The sequence below is a fragment of the Mustela putorius genome, unplaced genomic scaffold (genome assembly GCF_011764305.1).
Source record: "Mustela putorius furo isolate JIRA1106 unplaced genomic scaffold, ASM1176430v1.1 tig00000196_pilon_pilon_pilon, whole genome shotgun sequence".
In the NCBI taxonomy this organism is placed as follows: domain Eukaryota; kingdom Metazoa; phylum Chordata; class Mammalia; order Carnivora; family Mustelidae; genus Mustela; species Mustela putorius.
This window is the reverse complement of record NW_025421310.1, coordinates 1,946,137-1,972,574: the sequence shown is the minus strand read 5'-3', so window position 1 is coordinate 1,972,574 and position 26,438 is coordinate 1,946,137. Positions and strand designations below refer to the sequence as shown.

Here is a 26,438-nt window from a genome sequence, read left to right as displayed (position 1 = left end):
ATAAATAAAATATTTAAAAATAAATAATTAAAAAAAACAAAGAAGGAGAAGATTGTGATGCACGCGACAATATGGACTACCCTGAGGACATTATAAAAGGACAGCTGAACCATTCTACCCCTGCGAGGCATCCAGACAGTTCTAGGAATAGAGACAGAAAGTAGAATGGCTGTTGCCAGGACTGGAAAGACGAGGGTGGGGTGTTGGTTTTTGTTTATAGCTTGTGTGTTTGTTTTTATTTATTTTTATGTTACGTTATTTTATTTTTAAGTAAGCCCAATGTGGAGCTTCAAGACATGATGCTGAGATCGAAGGTCACAAGCTCCACTGAGACAGCCAGGCACCCCTGTTTGTTTTTAGTTTAGTGTTTATTTTTTGTTTTTTAAGTATAGTTGACGCACAGTGTTACATTAGTTTCAGGTATTAACATAGTGACCCAAGTGCCCTAAACCTTATGCTATACTCACTACAGGTGTCACTACAGGTGCCATTACAATATCACTGACCATACTCCCTATTCTGCACGTTCCATCTCCGACTCCTTCGTGCTACAGCTGAAAGCCTCCTCCTCCCACTTCCCTTCACTCAGCTTGCCCATCCCCTCTCCCCTTCCCTCTAGCAACCATCAGAAAGCATCATCTTGAGATGATGCTTTATTTTTACTTATTTGTTTATTTATCTTTAGACAGGGAGAGAGGGAGCTGAAGTGAGGGGTGGGAGGGGCAGAGGAAGAGGGAGACAGAAAATCCTAGTGTGGAGCCCAGTACAGCGCTCCATCTCATGCCCCTGAGATCGTGACCTGAGCTGAAACCAAGAGTCGGATGCTTAACCATCTGAGCCACCCGGGGGGGCCCCAGGGACGTTTTTCTTTCATGGGTACAGAGTTTCAGTTTTGCAAGATGAAAAGAGTTCTAGAGATTGGTTGCATATTTATGTAAATGGACTTAATGTCACTGATCTGTACACTTAAAAATGGCTAAAACATAACACCTACATTATATATCTTTTACCACAGTTCTTTTAAAATTTAAAAATACCCAGTAGTTAAATATTCAGTTTGCTTCTTTTTTTTTTTTTAACTTTTTTTTTCTTTTGTCAGAGAGAGTGAGCACAGGCAGACAGAGTGGCAGGCAGAGGAAGAAGCAGGCTTCCTGCTGAGCAAGGAGCCTGATGTGGGACTCTATCCCAGGACGCTGGGATCATGACCTGAGCCGAAGGCAGCCGCTTAACCAACTGAGCCACCCAGGCGTCCCTTCAGTTTGCTTCTTGAAAAAAAATGTAAAATATCCTTGTTTTTTTTTTTTTTTTTTAAAAAGAGATGTGAAATATTCCATTTCAGTAACAACACCACCAACAAAATGAGATCATGATCTGAGCCGAAAGCAGAGGATTAACCCACTGAGCCACCCAGGCGCCCCCTGGAGCATGAGATTCTTGATCTCAGGACTGAGTTCAGGCCCCACCTTGGGTGTGGAGATTAAAGAAATAAAAACTAAAATAATAATAAGAGTAATTTAAAAAAATAATAAAAGGCATATCAAAGTACCTGTGGACAGGGGTGCCTGGCGGGCTCAGTCGGAAGGGCATGCCACTCTTTTTTTTTTTTTTTTTTGACAGAGAGAGAGAGAGAGAGAGAGATCACAAGTGGGGGGGGGGCAGGCTTCCCGCTGAGCAGAGGGCCAGATGTGGGGCTCTATCCCAGGACCCCGGGATCTTGACCTGACCTGAAAGCAGAGGCTTTAACCCACTGAGCCAACCAGGCACCTCAAGGGCATGCCACTCTTGATCTCCAGGTCATGAGTCTGAGCCCCACAGTTGGGCACAGCACTTACTTAAAAAAAAAAAAGAAAGAAAAGAATCGAATCTGCTGGCATAGTTTAAAACAGCTTAGATGATATTAAATCATCCAATCCTGACAACAGTCCAATAAGGTGGGTCCTATCATTTGTCCTCACGTTACAGAAAAGAAAACCAAAGTGCAAAGAGGTTATTGGTCATACAAAAGGGGCTGAGCCAAGGCTTGAATCCAGGTAGTTGACCTGGGAACCATTTTTGTAATCATTAATATCAATCAGTAGGGAGAAAACCAATTAAAGAGAAAATATTTAAGAAGGAGCACTGCGGGGGCGCCTTGGTGGCTCAGTGGGTTAAGCTGCTGCCTTTGGCTCAGGTCATGATCTCAGGGTCCTGGGATCGAGCCCCACATTGGGCTCTCTGCTCGGCAGGGAGCCTGCTTCCTCCTCTCTCTCTGCCTGCCTCTCTGCCTACTTGTGATCTCTCTCTGTCAAATAAATAAATAAAATCTTAAAAAAAAAAAAAAAGGAGCACTGCGGGGGGTGGGGGGGTGCGGTTGCCTGGGTGGCAAGTAGGTTAAGCCTTGGGCTCTTGGGTCTGACTCATGACTCAGGTCATGATCTCAGGGTCCTCTGGCTCCTCACTCAGAACGAAACTGGCCTGGGATACTCTCTCTCTCTGTGTCCCTCTCCCAGTCACTTTCTCTCTCTCTCCCTCTCTCTAAAATAAATAAACCTTGGGATGCCTGGGTGGCTCAGTGGGTTAAAGCCTCTGCCTTCGGCTCAGGTCATGATCTCAGGGTCCTGGGATCAAGCCCTGCATCAGGCTCTCTGCTCAGTAGGGACCCTGCTTCCTTCTCTCTTCCTGCTTCTCTGTGATCTCTGTCGATCAAATAAATAAATAAAATCTTTAAAAATAAAATAAATAAATCTTTAAAAAAAAATGAAGGAGCATTGACAGGACTTGACTGTTTAGATGTAGTAAGTGATGGGAGTCTAGGATGACACCCATGCACAACCTCCATATTCCTTTAAATACTGAAAGACATACATCCAAGAAAGGAAGGACAGCAGAGAGGTTAAGAACGTATGGTTTAGGGACACCTGGGTGGCCCAGTCGGTTAAGCATCTTGCCTTTAGCTCCGTCATGATCTCAGGGTCCTGGGATTGAGTTCTACAATGGGCACCTTGTTCAATGGGGAACCTGCTTCTCGCCCTGTCTGCTGCTCCCCCTACTTGTGCTTGTCTCTCTTTCGCTGTCAGATAAATAAAATATTTTTAAAAAATTATACAAGGGAGTGCCTGGGTGGCTCAGTAGGTTAAGCCTCTGCCTTCAGCTCAGGTCATGGTCTCAGGGTCCTGGGGTGGAGCCCAATATCAGGCTCTCTGCTCAGCGGGGAGCCTGCTTCCACCCCCCCTTGTGATCTCTATCTGTCAAATAAATAACATCTTAAAAAAGAAAAAGAAAAGTATACAAGGTTTAGGGATAGAGTTAGACAAAACTATAGTTAATTTGGTTTAAAGTAAATGATTTTGCCCTAATTTCTTCATCTCAAAGAAAGCTGATAAAATTAACCACTCTGTGGGATGTCTGAGGATTAAACAAAATCATGCAAAAACGATCAGTTTACGGGGTCTGGCACAAAAAAATACTCGCTAAATGGTAGCTTACAAATAGATCTCTCAGTGAAATGTAATCCTATTGAATTATTTATATAAATACTATCCTATTTAAATGTCCCCTCTTTGTAATTTTGAACATTTTTTTCCTACTTTGCTAAAAAAATAGGAAAATGTGGAAAAAACAGACTAGCGTTTAAGTGGTTTTAGAAGATGGGGAAGGCGCAGTGCTCAAGAAATCACAGGCAGCGCCTGAGTCAGTCGCTACTTGCACCCATTACAGAGATGCCCTGCAGGGTCACAGGACAAGTTACTGGCAGGGCCCAGCCTTCAACAACCAGATTTTCTTCAGATAAAGGGGCCTCAGTTCCTCATTTCTCATACCCCTTTCCCCACGCTCAGAATCGTACTAATAGTGAACTGGGCAGTAAGGAGAAGGAAGTTGCATTTATCATCACTTGAGGAGCCACGGGAAACTGAAAAAAGGAAGGAAAACCCCCTCCCAAACTTGACTCTCTCTGAAGGAGGAAGGTTTTTTTTCTCATGATAAGACCTCGGGATGCACGCAGTGACCATAGGGAGCTTCTCCCTTGGTCCTGGCTCAAATCTCTGATTTGTGGTCCCGGGTGGAAGAGAGTTTCAGGAGGCTCGCAGCGTGGAGGGCTCCGCGTATTTTGTGAGAAAGGCGTCCTGGAGAACAGTTGGCGCGCAAATTTCTTCAGCCACACTCAAGATGGCAGCTGCCCGACCACGCCCCAAGTGGCGGAACCACGAGTCTGGCTGGGAAAGACGCTTTTCCCAAAATGGAGAGGGGAGAGAAAACGTCCATCACATATTGGCCCCGCCCCCGCCAGCCGCTAGGGCCAATTAGCGGATGGCAGGGCGGGTGCCAGAGTAGGAGAGGAGGTTGCTGTTTCCCCAGCAACAACCTGGGCGCTCGAAGGCGGGCGCAGCCTCGGAAGGGTCCGCGCCTCGGGTCTCTCGCTGCCAGGAAGATCCTGGGAGACGCGCGAGCCGAGCCTAGGAAGTCGGCGTCCGTGGAGACAGGGACAGGTCAGGCCCATGAACTGCAATCCCCACTACCTCTTCGCCCCACCTAACCGTTAGGTGCTCTGAGGTAGGAGTAACGCATGCGCGGGTTTAGAGGCGGGGCTAAAGCCGCCCTGGACTGAAGACGCATGCGCTCGTTGCCACTCGGCGGTCGGACGCGAAGAGGCGGAGCTTTATGCTTGTGGGTGGGGCCACGGAGCCTTGGGGCGGGGTTTTCCTCCGAGCTGAGCAGAAAGAAGACGTTTTCGTGGTGGGTGGTTAGTCAACAGCTCCTCACCCAGCTCTCACCTCTCCCCACTTATTTTTCCGGGGCTCTCATGGGGAGGCGGTCAGGATCGCGTTTAAGACTGCAACCTCAGTAGTTTGACGAAACTAGCTGGGAATGCTGGTACTGCCCCTTGACTTGGTAGGCCTCACTTTCCCCATCTGTCAAGTTGGAGGTAACAGTACACTGACTTCCTAGGGCTCTGATTACATTTTTCCCTTAGGGCCATGGCTGAGGTGCACGTGATCGGGCAGATCATGGGGGCCACCGGTTTCTCGGAAAGTAGCCTCTTCTGCAAGTGGGGCGTCCACACAGGTATTCCGGGGCCTGGTTCATTTCCCCACCCATACCCCCAGACCAGAGTTTCTACCCTCCTTCTTTCACCCCCTGGCCTAGTTCCTGATCCTCATCTTCCATTGGCTCCCAGGGCCCCCAGTCATGGCCACACTCTGACAATGTGAATCGGGCATTGTTCTTCCCATCCCATCTCTCTGAGTACTCTGGCTCCTCTCTGAACACAGTCCCCAAAGATATGGGGTTAGACACCTCCCCCCACAAATATTCCCAATCCTCAAAACACTAGCCAGCCTAACCCCACTGAATTTAGTGGTGCCCAGGGTCCCTCCCCTATCTTCATTCTTTGCTTTATTGAGTTCTGACTGTGAAATGCGTTTCCATCCCAGATTTACAGAGGAGAGGCCACCCTCCTGTATTTTTAATTCTCTATGAGAATGGAGGAACCCCTTCCGATCAGTCATCCATGTTCATCCACACAGACTGGGAGGGACTGCAGAGACCCCAATTTTCATGTTTCCCCATCAGAGGCAGCATAGCAACCAGTGTAACGGGTAGGACCATAGGCCACCAGCTCTGGGCTCAAATACTAACTTTCTCACCTAGTGATTGATGGCTTTTGGACTTGACCTTTGTGTTTCCTTGTCTAAAAATGAAGCTAACAGCAACTAAGAGGCAGCAGAATGTTGAGGTTAAGAGCAGACTGCCTGTGTTCAAAACCACATTAGTTATGTGGCCTCTGGCCCTCATCTTTGCCTTGATTTCCCTGTCTGCACAATGGGAATAATAACAGTGCTTGGTTCATGGGCTTGTCTTGAGGACTAAATGAGTATCAACAGCACTGAGAAGAGGGCCTGGTGCAATGTTTGCCTGGCTTGTAGGAACTAGATGGGGTTCATTAGTGAAGCCTTGCGTGTGCTGTCCCACAGAGAGAAAACGCTTACATCTGTCATCTCTGGAGATCCTGAGTCCTTTGCGATTTCAGTGGAGGGTAGGATGGAGGCTGAGATCTCTGGGGAAGGGGGAGGGTGGTCTGATAAGAGGCAGGCTCTAGTCAAACTTAGTTTCCAATCTGGACCCTACCACTCACCTGCTCTGAGACCCTGGCCGGGTGCTGTCCCCTCTTGGAGTCTCATTTTTTCTCATCTGTAAAGTGGGAATATTTGTCTTTCAGAGGGGTACTGACAAATCTTGTACGTGAAGAGCCTGACTCAGGGCCTGGTACTTTCCTTACCTGGCCCAGGAGGGAGCAGTAACTAACATGACTGTTAGTAGTTCAGGGGCCCCTTGGTAGGGGAACAGTTATTCCAACAGAGAGCTCAGGAGCAGCCAGATCAAGGGCTTGGGCACTGTAGTCAGAGAGCACAGTTTGAGTCCAGTGCCACCGTGGGACAGTAGTCAGCCATGTTCCTGCTGTGCCCAGCGTGGGCAACTGTGCTTGGCACACAGCAGGTGTTCAGTAAATGTTAATGGAATAAATGGCCAAGTGACTTCCCTTCTCAGAGTCCGTTTCTTTATCTGTAAAATGGGGATTATATTAGCACCCACATCCTATGAGCACTTACTTGTCCAGCAAACATTTATTGAGCACCTTTTGTGTACTGAGATCAAAGTTTGAGGTCTTGGGGACTCAGCAGTGTGTAAGAGGCGTGGTCTCCTGGGGCTCCCAAGTAGAGGGACAGAAATTTTTTAAAAAGCAGGTAAGGAAATGAGCACAGGGATCACTGACAGTGGTCACTACAGGAAGAAAGGAGAGATGACATGCCAGGGACTAGCGTTCAGATAAGAGGATGAGGGAGCACCCATCTGTGAGAGGCAGCACACTTGAGCTCATCCCTGAAGGATGAGAAAAAACCAGGCACGGGCACATCCAGGAGCAGAGCTTTCTGGGCAGAGGCCAAAGCCAGTGCAAAGGCTCTGAGGAGGGGAGTAGAAATCGGGCCAGTGAGGCTCCAGGGTGGTGTGGGATGGAGAGAGTGGTGGGAGGTGAGTTGAGGACTGGGGCACAGGCCAGGCCAGGCCATGCAGGGCCTTGTAAGGATCCTGAAGGGAGTCTAAAGTGGGGAGGAGGGGGGAATAAAAATCCCAGAGGGCAGATGAAATGAATTCATGGCTAAACCAGGAGCACAGCATCTGGCTCTCTGTCACTGTTATTATCAGCCCCCGTCTATTGCTATTATTATGTACCTTTCACCATGTGCTTGAGCTCTTGAAGGACACCCTCGGCCTCATCTTAGTCCTCGGACGAGGCCTAACATGGGCTGAGAAGAGCCACAAAATGCTATCCAGCACTTAACCAGCACTCCCTGTCCCAAGGGCGTTCTGTATACTGGCTCATTCAATCTTTTCACAAGAGGGATGTGTTCTTATGCACCCATTTTACAGAAGGGGAGACCAAGGCGGAGACAGGTAACTCGCCCAAGGTTGCACAGGCGGGACAAAATAGTACCAGAATCTGAACCCAGACATTTGGCTCTCGAGTCCATACTTTGTAACCCCAGATCTCCCCACTGCCAGGGAGAGCCAGGGTCCCCAGCCCCAGTGGCCTCCCCTTCCTGATGTCTGCTTCCCACCCCTCCCTGCAGGAGCGGCATGGAAGCTCCTGTCAGGTGTGCGGGAGGGCCAAACGCAGGTGGACACACCCCAAGTAGGGGACATGGCCTACTGGTCCCACCCCATCGACCTGCACTTCGCCACCAAAGGCCTCCAAGGTGGGTTCCCAGCATGAGCCCTGGAGCAAACTGAGGGGAGGGGGGCTAGCTGCTGCACCTGGGCACACCAAGCCCCATCCCTGTTCCCTAGGCCCTTTGGGTCCCTTCCCTGGCCAGACCTGGCCCTGGAGAGGCTCAGCTGGGGCCTCTGCAGGCTGGCTCTGGAGTATGTAGGACTAGGCCAGAGGCCAGGGCTGCAGGGGGAGGGGGGGGAAGGTGGGGACCAGGGAGAGAAGGGAGGTGGCTTTCAAAGAGACAAACAGGAGTCTTCAATCAGTAGGAGGCTGGGAGGGGGCTGGGAGGGAGAGAGGCAGGGCCTGCAACCCTTCTGTTTTGCAGTCTCTGCTCAGCTGCTCGCAGGGGAAATGAGTATGCGGGGGAGGAAGGGTATCAGAAAACCTTTTCTTGTGGAAAATTTAGATCACTGGAGAGGAGTGGATTCTAGGAAATAGCCCAGGTAAACATGACATGTATTTCAACAATATAAATAATATTGACTGAGTGTCTGCCCTGTGCCCCACCTGTGTTGGGTGATGAGGGGGAAATGTTGGTGATTGAGACAGCACACACACACCCCCAGCCCTGTCCTCACGTGGTTCACCATCTCCTTGGGAGAGACAGAGCTGTCCCTGGACAGGGCAGCCCAGAGTGGGCAGGTCTGGGGTGGGGGGGGGGTGCGGATCCTAGAGGGTAGGGAAGCCCCAGAGGAGATGCCTGACTGCCAGGGAGTTGAGGGAGAGCTTCCTGGAAGAGGGGATATTTGAGCTTTGCCATAAAGGGCTAGTAGGAGCTGATAAGTTGGAGGGGTGGAAGTGGGCAGAGAGCTGTGTGTGAAAGGCCCAAAGGGGAGATTGAGCCGGGGGCATTTGGAGGATCAGGGGTAGACAGGAGGGCCAGGGGTGAGGTGGCAGGGTACAGGAGACAGGCCATAGGGCTGAGGCCATGTCCTGAAGGCACCAGGGAGCCACAACACGTGACTCACGAGTCAGATCTCAATTTTAAAAGATTCTTCTGGCTGTCTGTGGGGGACGGACTGGAGTATGAGACAGGTAGCCTGTCCTCCAGCTCTACAGACCCCACTTCCTCTAGTGGGGGCCCCATTCTTGCCTCCTCTTTCCTCAACCCCCATTCTGCCCATCGGGAAATCCTTTGGTTTTACCTTTGAAATGTATCCTAAATCCCTCCACTTCTCTCCCTGGGCCCCCTAGTCTTCCCAGCCTCACCTCTTACCTCTCTCTTGGACAATGATAGCCACCTCTTCTCTGTGCTCCCATCCTGCCCCCAGAATGGGTCTCTCTATGAACACCCAAGTTGGGTCCCATTCCTTCTTTATGCAGAACCCTCTATGGTCCCCATCTTACTGAGGGTAAAAGCCAAAGCCTTATTGTGAATTCTTAAGGCCCTGCTCAATCTGGTGTGCCCCCGCCTCTCCTCTCCCTCTCTCAGACCGCTCCAGCCATGCTGCCCCCATCAGACAGCTCCCACCTCAGGGCCTTTGCACTGGCTATTCCTTCTCCTGGGGCGTTCTTCTCTAGATATCCATCTACTTGGCCCACTCCCTTCCCTCCTTTAGGCATTCGCCCACATGTCACCTTCTCAGTGAAGCTTCCCTTGCTCACCCCTTTCTAAAACTGCGTCCCTACCCCCACCATACACAGCTTTATTTTTCTCCAGAGCGGTGATCACCATCTGACATACCCTATAATTTGCTTATTTACTACATTCGTTGTCTAGGATGTCAGGAATTTTTGTCTGCTCTGTTCACCACTGTGTCCCCAGCTTCCAGAATAGGGCCTAGCCCAGAGAGGCACAGGAAGGAGGGTGAAATGGGGCCAGATCTCCAAGGGCTTTGCCTACCAGGTTGATGAGCTGAACCTCATGTTCTAAGGATATTGAGAAACCCAGGGAAGTGGGAGAACGATGCTTCCAACCCCCAGATGGAAGGTGAAAGAAGGCTGGTCCTGGGCCCAGAGCACACAGAGTGGGACATGGTGAAGGAAGAGGGAGGTGTCCAGGGCTAGGCCCAAAGTGCTCAGCTGGGGACTGCACTGCCCTGATTGGGGGACACAGAAGAGGAGGCTACAGAGAGGATGTCAGCTGAGGCCAGATTCAGAATGTTGAGGTTGGACTTATGCTGAGGGCACTGGGGAGCCACAAAAGGGTTTTTAGCAGGGGAAGAACACAGATTCAGAAGGATCCCTTTGGCTGCCTTGTGAATGGGCTCCCAGAGAGAAGGCTGGTGCAGACAGCCAGTGGGAAGGGGGCTGGGCCTGTGGAGATCAAGGAGGTGGGGACCAGGGCCAGGGAGACCATCTACACCATCGCTCCTTTCCACCCCACCGCCCCCATCCTGCAGGCTGGCCCCGGCTCCATCTCCAGGTGTGGTCGCAGGACAGCTTCGGCCGCTGTCAGCTTGCAGGCTATGGCTTTTGCCACGTGCCCAGCAGTCCAGGCACCCACCAGCTGGACTGCCCCACATGGCGGCCCCTGGGCAGCTGGAGGGAGCAGCTGGCGCGGGCCTTCGTGGGTGGCGGCCCTCAGCTGCTGCACGGGGACGCCATCTACAGCGGGGCTGACCGCTACCGCCTGCACACAGCGGCGGGTGGCATCGTGCGCCTGGAGCTGGGACTGCTGCTGCGCCACTTCGACCGCTATGGCGTGGAGTGCTGATGGTGCCTCCAAGGACAGGCTGGTACCCCCACCCTTGCTGACCTGCCCAGGGCCAGGATGGCCCAGTGCCCAGAAGCGCGGGCTCTGGACACTGTCGGATCTGACCCCAGCCAACAGCTGGCATGGCTTCTGTCTTGGTGAGCACCTCAGGCCCCATGGCTGCCCCTTCAGGTCCAGTTTCCCCATCTGTAAAAGGGGGGCAGTAAGCTTATGGGGTCTCAGGGTGCTGGGTGAAGAAAGGCTGTTTTGCCCATGGAAGTGCTCAATAAAGGAGAGCAGTTCTTACAGGTGTGGGTGCTTTTCTGACTTCCTTCATCGGTCAGATGTCCTGTGCTCTATCTTCCCACTGACATCCTCCTTCAGGCCTTCACCTCCTGACACACCCACTTCCCTCATCCTCTGCCCCCTCCCCACTCTGGGTGCCCCTCTCCTTGGGGCTTCTCTCTCTTGTGCCCCTCTCCCCACTGGGACCCCATCTTCTGGCTGGCCCTCTTCCTCAGCTTCCCGCTCTCTGTCCGCTGGTATCCTGCCCTCTGATCCCCCCGACCCAGTGTCCCCAACCTTCCAGTGAGCCCTCCCTGCCAGGTTTTCATTCTCTCCGTGACCCGCGTAGCCCTCAGAGCCACACGCAACCCATCTGCCCGCTTTGGTCGCCCTCCGCCGCCAGGAGGCAGCACCCCGTTCGCTGGGCGGAGCCGGGGTGCCCGCCCCCTCCCCCCGGGGCTTAAGGGACCCCCCTCGGAGCCCGCCCACGCGAGATGAGGACGGTGGCCCGGCCCCCCCATGTCCTCCCCCTGGGGGCCGCCCCCGCCCCGCGCGCTTCCTGGGTGGGGCCGGGGCGGCTTCAAAACCCCCCGCCGTTCCAGCCGGTCCCCGCCGCTGCCGCCGCCGCCGCCGCCGCCGCCCTTCGCGCCCCGGGCCGTCCCACCCCCTCCTCCCGCCGCGGATCCGTGAGACAGCGAGGCCCCCGGCCGGGGGCAGGGGGGACGCCCCCTCCGGGGCACCCCCCCGGCTCGGAGCCGCCCGCGGGCTGGCCTCGGCCGGGAGCGGAGAAAGGAGCCGCCGAGGAGCAGCCCGAGGCCCCAGAGTCTGAGACGAGCCGCCGCCGCCCCCGCCGCCGCCGCCGCCGCCACTGCGGGGAGGAGGGGGAGGAGGAGCGGGAGGAGGGACGAGCTGGTTGGGAGAAGAGGAAAAAAAGTTTTGAGACTTTTCCGCTGCCGCTGGGAGCCAGAGGCGCGGGGACCGATTAGCGCGGCGCTGCCCTGCCAGGAGGCAGGACTCGGGGACCCCAGACCGCCCCCACCAACGCCTCGGACGCTTGCTCCCCCCTTCCCCCTCCACGTCGTTCCCCAGGCTCCCCCATTCCGGACCAGCCCTCAGGAGCCGCCAGCCCGGACTCCCGCGAAGACTTGACCCCAGACCTAGGGCGCACCCCCCTGCACGCCGCGCCCCACCCCCAGCCTCTCTCCTGAGCCCCCGCGCATCCACGGACCCTTCTCCTCCGGGATCCGGGAGACGGGATATCTCTCAGACCTGCCTCAACTCCCCTCCTCAAGACCACCCACCTCTGGTACCAGATCTCGCCCATCTCGGTTTTTTCCTTGGGATACCGAGAAACCACCCATCAGAGCCTCCCCTCCACCTCCGCTCCGTTCTCTCTGAGGGCATCAAGCCCCCCACCCCACCCCGACCCTCCTACCTTTCTTCGGGAGACCCTCCAGCCCCTGTAGGGGCGGGGCCTTCCTTTTCCCACCCCAGCCCGGCTCACGCTCTCGGCAGTGCCGGGGGCGCTGCCTCCCCCATGCCGCCCTCCGGGCTGCGGCTGCTGCCCCTGCTGCTGCCACTGCTGTGGCTACTAGTGCTGACGCCTGGCCGACCGGCTGCGGGACTGTCCACCTGCAAGACCATCGACATGGAACTGGTGAAGCGGAAGCGCATCGAGGCCATCCGCGGCCAGATCCTGTCCAAGCTGCGACTCGCCAGCCCCCCAAGCCAGGGGGAGGTTCCGCCCGGTCCGCTGCCCGAGGCTGTGCTGGCCCTGTACAACAGTACTCGCGACCGGGTGGCCGGGGAGAGCGCCGAGCCGGAGCCCGAGCCTGAGGCGGACTACTACGCCAAGGAGGTCACCCGCGTGCTAATGGTGGAAACCACCAACAGTGAGCTCAGAGGGGCCGGGGACCCTGGAGGGGAGCCCCCAGGGGGCGCCGGAGTGCAGGGGTCACGGGGGAGGAAATTACTGGCAAAGGAAACTGGCTAGAGGAAGAGGACCCCCGGGGTTGCCGGGAACGCGGGCGGGGGGTCTCAAAGAGGATAGGACTGAGCTCTCTAGCTCCCAGGTATCCGGCCTTGAAGACGAGGAGATAGTGAGCGAAGGGGACCGCTTCTAGAAGAGATCATGGGAACATGCGGGATCGTGGAGGCAGTCCCCTAAGGGGTAGAAGCGATTGGGGGGTGGAAGGGTAGAAAGACTTCCCTCTCTACCCCGCACTAGAGTGTGGGGGCTCGTGGGGTGAGGGCTACAGGGAGGGAGCCCGCTTTGGGAGAAGCGAAGAGCCCAACATTTGAGAAAGGAGAGGCAGTGGAGAAAGCTGACCCAGAGCTCAGGGGTCACGAGGCGAGAAAATTCAAGAACAGAAAAACTAAGTGAAGCGAATCCCGAAGGTGCCGGGAAAGTGGAGTGTGGCGCCGCTTGCAGCTTGCGCGAACAGGCGGGGTTGGGGGAGGGCCCGCAGAGAGGAGGCAGGGGGCTGATGAATGCGGGGAATAAGTGGACCCGAGGTCGTGGGGTGGGGGGAGGTGAGAACGGTAGAGCAGCGGAGACCCTTCGGGGACGCCGGGGATATGCGCGAGGTGCCCCAAGTATTTGACATAGGGACGTGACAGGACAGGCTCAGCGGGGGAAGCGAACCCCCAAAACATCTAGAGTACTGGGTTTTAGAAGGGGTTTAGAGAGGGGGGAGACAAGCACGAGAAAAGGGGGACCGATAGGGAGTATAGAGAGCTATAAACAGTGCTGTCCCGGGAGCAGCGAGCCCCCCATGTCGCGGGAGGGAAGGAAGTGGGCTGAGTGAGGAGTCAAGCCCTAGTCAACCCAAGGGTGGGTGCGACTCTGCAAGATCGGGGTGAGAAAACTGACTGGGTCGGGGTAAGCGTAAGGGAGCCCCACGTGGGTGCCACGCGCGAAGGGAGGAGCCTGTCCTTTCGGAAGCGCGGGGAGGAGGACCCTGCAGAGTTGAAGGGGGAAGAGTCTGGACCCCAGAGTCCCAGTTCCTCTCGCAGAGGCTGGGGAAACCCCAGCGTCCGGCCGCCTCGCCCTCCCTTCCCTTTCCTTCCCGTGCCCGGGGGGCGGGGATGGCGCGCGGAGCCTGGGGCGAGACGGGGCAGGTCGGGTCCCCGCCCTCGCGGCAGTGGCGCCTCTCGCCCTCTTCAGCTCGGGGCGGGGCTGCCGCTGGGTCCGCCCACCGACCCCCCTTGGGCGCCCACGCGGGGTCCGCTCGGTTTGCCCTTTCGGTCTTGGGTGGTGCACCTGTGGGTCCCCGGGCCTTGCGCGCGCCTAGTTGGCAGCTTCAGCTGGATGACGCCTCTCCCCACCCACCCCTCGGCCTCACCTTTTCCGTGGTCGCTTCGCCCCCCTTGTGGAGATTTCTTGAACACCGCACCTTCCATCCTCGTCTCCCCTCCCAGTCAGCCTCCATCTCGCCCCCAAACCCTATGTTCCTCTTCCCGTGTGTGTCTACCCCATCTCTGCCTTCCACCTCTCCCACATCCCCATGCATGGGTCTCCCCGTTTCTGTTTCCTTCCTCTTTCTCCCTCTTTCCTCCACGCCCTGCTCCTCCTGTCTCCATCTCTGCAGTCTCTCCATCTCTCTTTCTGACCAGTCCTGCCCCTCCTTTCTTCTTCCTCCCTATCTGTCCCCCCCATCCCCTTCAATGCTCCTGCACTACCCTTCCTTTGGGGTTTGCTGAGTAACCCTTGGGTCAAGATAGGGCTTCTTCCTGGAGGACAGGGGCTGGCCTAGCTAGAATAGGGAGGAGTAGAGGCAGGGGCCCATGGAAGGAACTTCCTCTGCCCTTTCTCATCAGATCCTGTCTCCACCATTTCTGCACCCCTACTGCAGGGGCCTAAAGCATGTGCCCCAGTCCATCCAGAAGGTCACGGCCTGCCTACTCATCCTAGACTTTTCTGAGACTACAAAACACTCTTTCTAACTTTCTTCCTCCCTGCCCAAAGTCATTCCTACCTAGAATGAACTTTGTGTTATCTAACCAGCTGAGGGAGGGAGAGAAGAGAGGAAGGAATTAATAATAATAATAATAGTAATAATAATGTCAAAATAGCAGGGAGGCAGCATAGCCCAGGGTTAAGAGCGCAGTTTTTGGGACCAGACCGCTCAAATTTGAATCCCAGCTCTGTAGCTCCCTACTTCTGTCAGCCTGGGGCAAATGACCTGCTTCCCAGCTCCAAAATGGTATAATAATTGTCTTTTCCTCATGGAGTGGTTGTGAGGTTTAAACGTCTTAACCCTTGTGAAGGGTTGTGAATAGCACCTGGCAAATAGTGAGTGCTCTTTAACATATGCATGCCCCCCCCCCAACAAGCGGACTCTGCTGCATGCCTTAACTGTGCTGTCTCACTTACCTCACATGATAACCCTGTGGTCAGGCGTTCTGCAGATAAGGGTCTGGCTCAGAGGGTGCAATTCTCTGGCCCAAAGTTACACAGCCTTCCATGAGGAGAGCCTGGTTGGGAGTTAGGGTGTTCCATGTGGTTGCTGGTTCCTAAACAATAGCAGGGAAGTGAGGCTCCGGGAAGGAATGGGACTTGCCCAAAGTCACAGAGCTTGTTCCAAATGCTCTTGATCCTAATTTGCACCTGAGGCTCCAAGTAGAGGAGGACTGAGCAAGCACAGGGGCCCCCTACTGCCACATACTGAGGGGACACTTTACCCACGATGGGTGAGAAGGGGTCAGGCCCCGTTTTACAGAGTAAGGAGACAAACCCAGAGAGGGCAAGCCATTTGCCCAAGCCCCACAGCCCAAAAGTGTCACAGTCGGGTTCCCAGCCAAGGTTGTCAGCTCTGGAGAGCTCTTAGACTTGGGGTGTGCCTGCCGGCTCCTCGCCAAACCCCTGACATCCCTATCCCCCCACCTCTGCTCCTCCTGCCTAGGAATCTATGACAAAATCAAGAAAAGCCCGCACAGCATATATATGCTCTTCAACACATCGGAGCTCCGAGAAGCGGTGCCGGAGCCGGTCCTGCTTTCCCGGGCAGAGTTGCGTCTGCTGAGGCTCAAGTTAAAAGCGGAGCAGCACGTGGAGCTGTACCAGGTGCGGGGCAGTGGGGCCGGACCGCGCCTGCGCGCTGGGGCCAAGGTGGGCGTCCGGGTGGCTAGTGGCTGCCAGGTCCACAGAGACAAACTTTCGGAGAACCAAGGCGCACGCCCAGTGGAATCGTAGGGCTCTTGGAAACTCGCAGATTCCTAGCACCTCTAGGGTATTAAACACCCAGAAGGCTGGGAGTTTGAAAGGTCGCAGGCTCTGGGCCGGTTCTGTCCAATAGGGTAGCCACTAGCCACACATGGCCATTTAAGTTGACTAAAATGAAATAAAAGAAAAAAATTCAATTCGTCAGGCTCACTGGCCATATTTCAAGTACTCCATAGTCACATGTGGTTAGCGGCTGCTATTTTGGATGCCACAGATAAAGAATATTTCCATCGTCAGAGAAAGTTCCCTTGAATAGCTCTGTTTTAGAAGATTTCGAGTCTCTGGGAAGATTGGGGCCCCTGGAAGGGCTGGAGTCTCCAGAAAGTTACATGATCTAGAATCCACGTCTTATGGAACATGAGGTTTAACAGTGGGCAGTAGACTCTTATAACAAAGGAATGTGGTGTATTGTCAAAACTTCTTGGAGTCTGGAGAATCCGGCTTTGTAAAGCCAGAGCCTGGAGTGTTCTGCCCGGCTGCCAGAGGATCCCCCCACAGGGTCTGGGAGGCGTCAGCAGCATCTGGGTTTGGGGTGTGTCAGACTCCTGGGCATGTAGGAGTTCGGTGTCCTCGGACTTCTCAGGCTCATTGAGTTTGTAATTCTAGGGGTGCTCCCGAGCACTGGAGTTCTGGAATGACTTCTAACAGAAGCCCCTAGAAAGTTGCAGCCTCTCAGAAGTCAGGGCATCAGCTTTGCAGAATTGTAGCTTGCTCTGTGGACCTCAGGATGTCTTCGGATGATCTTAGCGTGGTGGGTTGTACAAGTTGAAGGGGGCCTGGCATTTCACCAGTGAGAGAACTCAGGCCTGGGCTGAGGGCAGAGGCTGAGCCATCCAAGTGCCTTGTGCCCTCCCTGGTCCCAGGGTCTCCCCACTCTCCTCCCAGGTCTGCTCTGCAGGTGGTGGTTCCTGCAGGGCCCCACAGTGTGGCTGTCTGAGAGGGGACCATCTGAGGGACTCTCTGGAGGCCTGTTTGGCGGAGCAGGAGTGGGGGTACAGTCAGTGCATTTGGGGGGTGCGGAGAACTATCTACTCACTGTCACCCTTCCCCCACGTTCATCATCTCCTAGAAATACAGTAACGATTCCTGGCGCTACCTCAGCAACCGGCTGCTGGCGCCCAGCGACACACCAGAATGGCTGTCCTTTGATGTCACTGGAGTCGTACGGCAGTGGCTGAGCCATGGAGGTGAGGACGGCTTCTTTGCCCCACCCCATTTTGTAATGGGAGCCATCTCATTGCCTACCAGCTGCTGCCCCATGTTAGTGCCAGAGAGCCAAGACCTGGCCTTCCTCCCAGACCCTCAAAAACCTGAGTGATTCCCCCTTAATCCATTTTCTGACCACCTGCCTAACGCTGGGGGATGCTGGGGATGCAGCAGTGACCCAAAGAGCCCCATCCTTACCCTCCCAGAGCCCTTGGTCCATTGTTGGGGTGGGAGAAGGGAAGAAAGACCTGAAAACTGGGTAGGGCTGGCCTGGGGAGCCCAGAAGAGATATCTGACTCAGCCTCGGGTCAAGGAGGGCTTCCTGGAGGAGGGGACATCGGAGCTGATATTTTTTTTTTTTTAAAGATTTTATTTATTTATTTGACAGAGAGAGATGACAAGCAGGCAGAGAGGCAGGCAGAGAGAGAGGAGGAAGCAGGCTCCCTGCTGAGCAGAGAGCCTGATTTGGGGCTCGATCCCAGAACCCTGGGATCATGACCCGAGCTGAAGACAGTGGCTTAACCCACTGAACCACCCAGGCGTCCCCGGAGCTGATATTTGAGGGATGAGTGGAATCAGTCAGGGAAAGAAGGAGGGGCAAGAGCGTTCGAGGCAGTCCCTGAGTCCAGGGAGTGCCTGACACATCTGATCTGTCTGTAAGAGGACTGGTCAGAGGACTGTGTCTGTCCTGCCCATTGGAGTCCATGGTGCCCACGTCCCTTTTCCTAATCTCCCTCTTGATGCTGGGGACACAGTGGCAACTAAGACCACTTCTTGATCCTGCCCTCGAGGGGCCCACAGTCATTGCCAGACATCTAGAAAGCCTTGCCAAAGCCGGAGAAGGCAGTGATAACTGGAAGGAGCAGTGTGGGGGCCGGGAGGTGCTCAGGCACCTGGACCCATCTGAGGGCTCTGGGAGGGCTTCCTGGGGGAAAGTGATAGTGTTGAGACTTGTGGGATAAGTGGTGGTTCGGCCAGGTGTTGAAAGATGGGGGTTCAAGAGCAGGTGGGAGCTGGGAGTAATGTCCTGTGCAGCTGGACAAAGGCCAGCCTCAGTCACTGCCGAATCTAGAACACCCAGCGTGGGGCCGAGCACCCAGGAGGAGCTTAGAAAATCACCCATTCATTCAAGAAAACTTTTTCCCACAGCAGCCCTGTGGGTTTGCCTTTCAGCCCTACATTTTCCCACTTGGGGCAAGTCCTCTCCCCTCCGTGGGGCTCAGCCTCCATGTCTGCAAAATGGGGAGCTTTGGTGAGGGTTGAAGGATATAATGCTCCCATGCTCACAGAGTGTTTAGAACAGGGCCCCTCAGTAGATGTTTTTATGACTGTGGGCTAGGCCCAGCGGGGAAGGAGAAAACAGGCATCCCTGCCCCTTGTATCCTGCTTTCCACTGAGGGAACAATGGGGGAGATAAACAGCCAAACACAAATGTCAGGGAGGGTAAGCACTATGGAGAAAATAAAGTGATGTCACTGTGGGGGAGGGGCCTGTGTCCTGGAGAGCCTCTTGGAGGAGGTGACCACTGAGCTGAGGCCTGAAAGAGGAGGAGGAGGAAGCAAGAGGATGCAGGGAGAGGGTAGACAGGGAAGAGGAAGGCAGGCAGGAGCCCCCACCCTCATCAACCAGCGTTGCTCCAGCCCCCTGCAGCTTCAGGGTGAGCCATACCTCACACTGCCTTCCCTCTCTCCACTCCCACAGAGGAAGTAGAGGGCTTTCGCCTCAGTGCCCACTGTTCCTGTGACAGCAAAGATAACACACTCCAAGTGGACATCAACGGTGAGGCCCATCTCCCTGGCCCGGAGTGTGTGTGTGCGTGCGTACGTGCGTGCGTCTCCTCCCCCGCCCCCTGCTGCGGTTCATCCATCTGAGAGTGTGTGTTTCTGCTTCCCCCAACCCCCACCCCTCCAAACCAAAGCAGGGCTCAGTTCCAGCCGCCGAGGTGACCTGGCCACCATTCATGGCATGAACCGGCCCTTCCTACTCCTCATGGCCACACCACTGGAGAGGGCCCAACACCTACACACCTCCCGGCACCGCAGGGCCCTGGACACCAACTACTGCTTCAGGTGACCTTTCTGCCTACCCATTGCAATTGGTTGATCTACCTCTTCAAATTGTTTTAGAAATCCACAGAATCATCTCTCTAGGAGCCTGGGGCTCCTAGGCTGGGGGACATGATGGTTGGCTACTGACCAGGTGCTCTCTGTTGGGCACTTGGCTACGCGTGGCCTGGCCTCTCCTCCCACCTGGGAGGCTCAAAAGACAAGCAAGCACTGGGAGTGCTCGAATGCTGGGATGGGTGCCCTGGGACCCCTAGAATGTTGAGGTCACTTTGTCTTCTTGATGGTGTGCTGGAATCAGGCTGTTGAAATGAGGGACACGAGCGTGTGGGAATTCAGTGGTGGCAGGTTGCGGATCTAGAAGGTTGAGTCTAGGACACTAGGATTCCGTGTGAATGACATCTGAGAACGCTGGGCTCCAGGAATGTTGGGTTCCTAGAATTTGGGAATTCAGAATTGGAGGAAGGTGCATATTGGATTCCTTATGCCATGGCAGACTGGAGTCCTTGAATATTGGGATCACGATGGGGGAAGCCTGTGTTAAAATACCAGCATCCACAGATGTTGGGGTTGGAGAAAGCCAGAGTGGATCCTAGAGTGTTGTGGCTGTGTTGGCATGGTAGAATCTGGCAAGGCTGGGATCTTAGGAAGTGGCAGCTTGGACCTCTTGAGTGATGGGCTCCGGATTGTGGGATGCTTTGATGCTATATCGAAATGGTGGAACCCATGAATGGCAGGACCCCAGAAAGCAGGAATGTAGCAATCCCAGCAAGTTGGAAATGCCAGTGGAGTGTGAGAACCTTGAGATGCTCAAGTACTACAGTCTAAGAAAGTCAAAAAGTTGAATTCCTTAGAATGTGGACATTCAGAGTTGGATGTTGCAGAGTTAGAATGATAACCTGACCTTGTCCCTCCCCTGCTTAATATTCTGATGGTACATCTGCTCTTTCTTTTTACGTCGTTTCCCTGCTGGAGAGTCAACCCAGGAACCCTGTGAATGAATGCACGAATTGAGTGCTACTAACATTAATAATCTTATGAAGGGAGGCAGCCAGCCATGTGAGGCTCTGTAGGGAGGGACACAGTGTCACCTAGGAAGCTGGGCAAAAAAATTGAATGTGCAACTGATCGAGATGGTGGATCCAACTGCCAATTTTCCAGAAACCCAGGGATAGGAAAACAGTTTAAACCATACCATGCGCTTGCAAATCAGCCACAGTTAGAAGGTGGGAAACCTGACTCGCTTTCTTCAACAAACACAAGGCAGAGCAGGGGGAAGGAGAGAGATGATTCTGTAGATTTCTTTTTTTTTTTTTTAAAGATTTTATTTATTTATTTGACAGAGAGAGATTACAAGTAGGCAGAGAGAGAGAGAGAGAGAGGGAAGCAGGCTCCCTGCCGAGCAGAGAGCCCGATGCGGGACTCGATCCCAGGACCCTGAGATCATGACCTGAGCCGAAGGCAGTGGCTTAACCCACTGAGCCACCCAGGCGCCCCGATTCTGTAGATTTCTAAAAGAATTTGAAGAGGTAGATCAACCAATTGCAATGGGTAGAACTTATTTGGATCCTAATGCAGAGGAGTAAAAACAAAAGACATTTGTGAGACAGTCAGGGAAGTATGAACTCTGACTACACACTTGATATGAGGGAATCATCGTGAATCTTTCTTATGTGGTATTGTGGTGATGTTTTAAAATAGTCCTGAGTTTCTTGGAGAGAAGGTGGAAGAGATGTCATGGTGGATGGCATGGGCTATGAAATCATCCAGTGGGGGAGAGGAAGTGAGAGGGGGCAGAGATGCAGTGAACTTGGCCATGATGTGGGATTGCGGAAGCTAGCCTCCCTGAATGCTTCCCCAGCATCCAAGGTCGATGTGAGGCCCTTTGGCCTGTCCTGGGGCCCCAAGTGGGTTTCTTTTACTTCTCAGGCCCTGACTGGACGGCAGAGGGAATCTGCAGGAGGTTAGCAAGAGGGGCACCTGGCTGGCCCAGTCAGTAGAGCATGTGACTCTTGATCTCCGGGTTGTGGGTTCAAACCCACACTGAGCATAGATTGCACTTAAAAGCTTTCTGTGTTCAGTGAGAGTTCAACTCTTACTGAACACATGGGTTACATAGTGCCTGAATCATCTGCAGGCTTGTTAAATATGGCCTGCTGTTCCCCACCCCAAGCCAACCCTGTTTCAGACTCAGTAGGTTGGTTGGGGGGGGGATTTGCATTTTGCACAAGTTCACAGATGCTCCATCTGCTGCTGTGGGGACCGCATGTGGAGAACGTCCCAGGTGGGTGTTAAGAGTCACAGACTATTCAAATCTTAGGACCTCAGAACCTTTGGTCAGAGTTGAACCAGAAGTGAAAAATTATTCTGGACAGGGGTTCTTTCCCTTTTGTGAGTTTAGGACCCCCTCGAAAAGTGGAAAGCCAGGCAGTCTGCCCAGAAATAAGTCTATAAATGCACACACATGTGCCCGTGGGTTCAGGAGCTCAGGCCTCTCGCTGAACCCACACAAGGACTTCATGATGCCTCCTTGGCCCTTAACAACACCTTATTTGCTCCAACATCCCCTGGGTCTTTGGACAGATGGGGAAACTGAGGCCCCACCAGACTGGGGAGGAACTGGGCTGAACTCATAGGGATTTCAGATTCCTGGCTCCCTTCTCAGGGTTCTGTGGCTTTTGGAGAGGATTTGTCTTGCCTCAGCGAAATGCTGTATCATCTCCTCTTCCTGCTCTGTCTGAGCTGACATGGCCGTGCTCAGGCTCCTGGGTGGTGCAGAGCTGGCTGGGAAGCAGGCCCCAAGCTCCATCACTTACCCGCTGTGCTTCAGTTTCTTCACCCTTCCAATGGGAATAGTAATAAGGCCTGCTTCCCAGTGTTTTGAGATGAACTCGTTCCCTGTTGATTAATTTCTTTTTTTTTTTTTTTTGGTAAAGATTTTATTTATTTATTTGACAGACAGAGATCACAAGTAGGCAGAGAGGCAAGCAGAGAGAGACAAGGGAAGCAGGCTTCCTGCTGAGCAGAGAGCCCGGTGTGGGGCTCCATCCCAGGACCCTGGGATCATGACCTGAGCCGAAGGCAGAGGCTTTAACCCACTGAGCCACCCAGGCATCCCTGTTGATTAATTTCTGACTAGGTAAATACCTGCATGTGGACCAAACCCAGATAGAATACTCCGAGACCCTCCAGCTCTGACCCCCGTCCCTCTCTGAGGACGAGGCAGCTGGCTTTATTGTCTTTGTGTCTCCTTCTAGAGACAGCCTTTGAAACACTTACACATAACCCTATATTTTTTTTTAAACAGATTTTACTTATCTATTTGGCAGAGAGAGAGGGAGAGAGAGAGAGCACAAGCAGGGGGAGTGGCAGACAGAGGGACAGGGAGAAGCAGGCTCAATCCCAGGACTCTGGGAACATGACCCGAACCGAAGGCAGATGCTTAACCATCTGAGCCATCCAGCCATCCTTCCATATATTTTTTATTTTGCCCAAATTGTAGAATCCTCTGGTGGGGGGGATGTGGAGAGAATGCTGGAGACTTCTTCCTCCCTCCCTCTCTCTCCTCCTGTCTTTTCCTTCCTTCCTTCTTCCCTCCCTTCCTTATTTGAAAAGTAAAACTCACCCACTGTCAAGAATTTGGAAAATTAAAAAAAAAAAATTTGGAAAATACAGAAAGGTTTCACCCATCAATCACCACATATAAAAAAGTCAATATTTGAATATAGTTCCTTCCAGTCCTTTCACACAAAAACAGAATTTGGATCATACCGTCCTTGTAGCTTTGCCTAGTGTTTCTTTCATAGGTTATGAACCTGGAATATAAAGTGTTCTCGGCTGCAGATGAATCAAGCATTTTAGCCAAGGTCCTTGCCCAGCTCAGACATGGCCCCAGAAGCCAGCACATAAAATGTCCCAGTTCCTTCCAGATAAGCAGGAGCCTGGGCCCCCAGCTAGGAAGGGTTGGCTTTTGCTTTCTGAGCCTGGGACAGAGATTATGAACCCAGAGCTGTACAGTATTATACATCACTACTCTCCAATGTGCTTTTTAAAAACCTAACATACACATACATATAAACATATATTTATTTTAATCTCTAGACCCAATGGGGGCTTGAACTCACAACCCCAAGATCATGAGTTGTATGCTCTCCTGACTGAACCAGCCAGGCACCCCATGTGGCAATAAGTTTTAAGAAGGAAAATAAATCAGAGGAAGAGGAGAGGGAAAAAAACAAAAAACAAAAAACTAGATATTGGAGACTATTCTTCCTATTCTAGTTAAAATTTTCTTCTATTATGGAAAATTTGAAATGTGGACAAAAGCAACAAAGATATAGTATAAAGAAGCCCCATGAATTCTCACCCAGCTTCAACAAGTATTAAGATTTCTCCCACTTGGCACACCTTGGCTGCTCAGTCAGGACAGCGTGCGATTCTTGATCTCGGGGTTATGAGTTTGGGCCCCACGTTGGGTGGAGATTACTTAAAAATAAAATCTGTTTTTAAAAAATTTGCCCCACTTCAAATATAGACACTGCCATATTTTCCTGCATAACTGAAATATAATTATTATTACACTGAGTGGAATTCGTGATCATTTGGATAGGTGTTTTGGGTATCAATTGAGCACTTGCTGCATGTCAGCCAGTGTCCTAGGAGGTAAGGCCCCTGCCTGAAGGACATCTGAGCATACATTTATTTATTTATTTATTTATTTATTTATTTTTTAAAGATTTTATTTATTTATTTGACAGATCATAAGTAGGCAGAGAGGCAGGCAGAGAGAGGAAGGGAAGCAGGCTCCCCGCCGAGCAGAGAGCCCGATGCAGGGCTCGATCCCAGGACCCTGGGACCATGACCCGAGCCGAAAGCAGAGGCTTTAACCCACGGAGCCACCCAGGTGCCCCTGAGCATACATTTAAATGAAGTGAAGGACCGAGCCAGAGTGGGTATCTGTGAGAATAGCAAGTCAGGAAGAGGGAAGACCAAGTGCAAAAGTCCTGGGACAGGAGTGTGTTTGAGGAACAGGGAGGATGCTAGTGTGGCTGGAGTCAGGGAGAGTGGGGAGGAAGTTGCAATCAGCTGGCCAGGCAGCATCTTGGGGTTCCTGGTGAGGAGTTGGGCATTTGCCCCTAGTGATGTTTGAGCCATGTTCGGAGTCGAGGAGCAACACGACAATCTCTAGCATGTGGCCCCAGAAGGCAGAGATTTTTGTCTGTGTCATTCATACTGAGTCCCTAGTACATCCCAGCCAAGCACAGGGTAGAGGCTAAACAAACATGTGGTGCACACATAGAACTTAGTGCATGTGGATGGTCATTTGGCTTCTTGCATGAGATAAGGTTTACTGTGATGTCCTTAGCACAGGGCTTGACTAGCTGGAGTGCTTTATCGGTGTTAGTGCCTATGGTTGCTATCACAGCTATTGCTTTTACTGTCACAGGCGATGCAAGGGACACTGAGATGGGGACTGTGCTGGGGGCCACCAGGGTGTCCCCCGCCCTCCACCCTGCAACCTGCCCCCCTTGGCCCTTGCAGCCGCTGCCCCTGACCCCGCCTCCTCCCTCCCGCCTGCAGCTCCACGGAGAAGAACTGCTGCGTGCGGCAGCTCTATATTGACTTCCGTAAGGATCTGGGCTGGAAGTGGATCCACGAGCCCAAGGGTTACCACGCCAATTTCTGCCTGGGGCCCTGCCCCTACATTTGGAGCCTGGACACGCAGTACAGCAAGGTGCGTCTGGCGGGGGGGGGGGGGGGGGGGGTGGGGACGACGGGGGATGGGCTGGGGGAAAAGGGACCAAGGGAGTGGAGGGAGATGAACAGGTAAAATCAGAGAGGAATGGACCAGCTGAGAAGTAGAGACAGGGGGAGATCAGAGGGGGCGGTGCAGAAATGGGAGAAGACTGGGTCAGAGCTGGTAGAGAGACTGGGCACAGGGGGAGACCCAGGGAGACATAGGGACTGGGCAGCACGGGAGGAGGGGAGAGTCAGTATGCAGAGAAAAAGGCCAGAGTCCACAGACCGCCACCGAGATGGAGAATGAAGACAAGGCAAGAGACTGATACTGAGAATACAACAGACCGAGATGTGAGAGAGGGAGGCGGGAGAGGTGGGCGAGGGTGGGGGCACCCTGCCCACACCCCCCACCCCCGACCCTGACCCCGACCCCCCCAACCGCCCGCAGGTCCTGGCCCTGTACAACCAGCACAATCCTGGCGCATCGGCGGCGCCGTGCTGCGTCCCACAAGCCCTGGAGCCCCTACCCATCGTGTACTACGTGGGCCGCAAGCCCAAGGTGGAGCAGCTGTCCAACATGATTGTGCGCTCCTGCAAGTGCAGCTGAGGCCCCGCCCCGAACGACAGGCCCCGCCCGCCCGGCAGGCCCGGCCCCGCCCCTGCCCGCTGCGCCGGGCTGTATTTAAGGACACCATTCCCTAGGCCCCCTGGGAGCCATTAAAAGTGGAGAGAGGACTGGGGTCTCTGTGCGTGTCGTTGAGTCCCTGACTGGGGTCTCCCTCCCAACACTGCCAACGTTCCCGGATTCCCACCGCATCTGCCCCCTCTTTCGCTCTCTCCACCATTCATTTCCTCCCACAAACACCTGCGGAGACCTCCTTTAGTTCCAAGTACTCCCCGCAAGACTAGATTTATTTATTGAGCACTTTGTGCCCTGTTCCAAATGCCTTATATTGACTAACTCATGTACTCACCGTAACAAAACTCTGAGATACAGTGTCATCTGAGATGACACTTACTTTAAAGTTGAGGAAGCCAGAGCCCAGAGAGGTTAAGGGAATAGTTCCTGCCCACCAGGAGCCTACTTTCTGGGGAGGAGACAGATGTGGGAAGTGACGCTAAGAAAGGAAAGCAGGATAGAGTGAGAGATGGTTTAGGGGAAGAGGGAAGGCTCCTTGGAAGAGGCAGCATCTGGGACTTGAAGGAAGTTAAGAAGGCAGTCTGGGGGAGCCCTGGGGAAGAGTGTTCCCGGTAGGAAGACCTAGGCATAGCCTAGCTATGAGGATGAAGTTGGAGTGAGTGACACAGAAAAGGCCAATGTGGTTGGAAGGGAGGGACAGGGGAAGGGGACTGGGAGCTGACTCAGTTGATTAAGGCTCATGGGCCAGAGAGTAATGGTACTTCCCCTGCCAGGTATGGCTGTAGGAGCTCGCCGCATTCTCCCCGCAGCCCAGCAGAGCAGGGGTTGGCAAATTACCACCCGCAGGCCAAATCTGGCCTGCTGCCTGTGTCTGTAAAATAAAGTTTTATTGGAGCACA

General features: G+C 53.6%; 2 protein-coding genes across 3 annotated transcripts; both read left to right on the top strand.

Moving 5' to 3' along the window:
• Positions 1–4,286: 4,286 nt before the first annotated feature.
• On the top strand, positions 4,287–10,690 carry B9D2 (B9 domain containing 2). The gene is made up of 4 exons (XM_004776065.3): positions 4,287–4,466; positions 4,952–5,043; positions 7,608–7,733; positions 10,090–10,690. Exons 2-4 carry the CDS (start codon positions 4,956–4,958, stop codon positions 10,401–10,403), a joined length of 528 nt encoding a protein of 175 aa, XP_004776122.1. The 5' UTR covers positions 4,287–4,466; positions 4,952–4,955; the 3' UTR covers positions 10,404–10,690.
• Positions 10,691–11,565: 875 nt separating this feature from the next.
• TGFB1 (transforming growth factor beta 1) lies at positions 11,566–26,438 on the top strand. Of its 2 annotated transcripts, none has more exons than XM_004776066.2 (7): positions 11,566–12,559; positions 15,572–15,732; positions 16,961–17,078; positions 18,799–18,876; positions 19,016–19,166; positions 24,741–24,894; positions 25,348–26,438. In XM_004776066.2, exons 1-7 carry the CDS (start codon positions 12,205–12,207, stop codon positions 25,504–25,506), a joined length of 1,176 nt encoding a protein of 391 aa, XP_004776123.1. In that variant the 5' UTR covers positions 11,566–12,204; the 3' UTR covers positions 25,507–26,438. The 2 variants fall into 2 exon arrangements, with proteins under 2 accessions (XP_004776123.1, XP_044932779.1); XM_045076844.1 differs by having other exon boundaries at positions 11,569–12,559; positions 19,019–19,166.

What these genes read in the sequence shown, in the direction of transcription:
- B9D2 (XM_004776065.3), top strand. Translation starts at nt 4,956, where the DNA reads ATGGCTGAGGTGCACGTGATCGGGCAGATCATGGGGGCCACCGGTTTC. An exon ending in CAAGTGGGGCGTCCACACAG is followed by an intron (nt 5,044 to 7,607) that starts GTATTCCGGGGC and finishes CCCTCCCTGCAG; the next exon opens with GAGCGGCATGGAAGCTCCTG. An exon ending in CGCCACCAAAGGCCTCCAAG is followed by an intron (nt 7,734 to 10,089) that starts GTGGGTTCCCAG and finishes CCCATCCTGCAG; the next exon opens with GCTGGCCCCGGCTCCATCTC.
- TGFB1 (XM_004776066.2), top strand. Translation starts at nt 12,205, where the DNA reads ATGCCGCCCTCCGGGCTGCGGCTGCTGCCCCTGCTGCTGCCACTGCTG. An exon ending in AGCACGTGGAGCTGTACCAG is followed by an intron (nt 15,733 to 16,960) that starts GTGCGGGGCAGT and finishes ATCATCTCCTAG; the next exon opens with AAATACAGTAACGATTCCTG. An exon ending in GACACCAACTACTGCTTCAG is followed by an intron (nt 19,167 to 24,740) that starts GTGACCTTTCTG and finishes TCCCGCCTGCAG; the next exon opens with CTCCACGGAGAAGAACTGCT.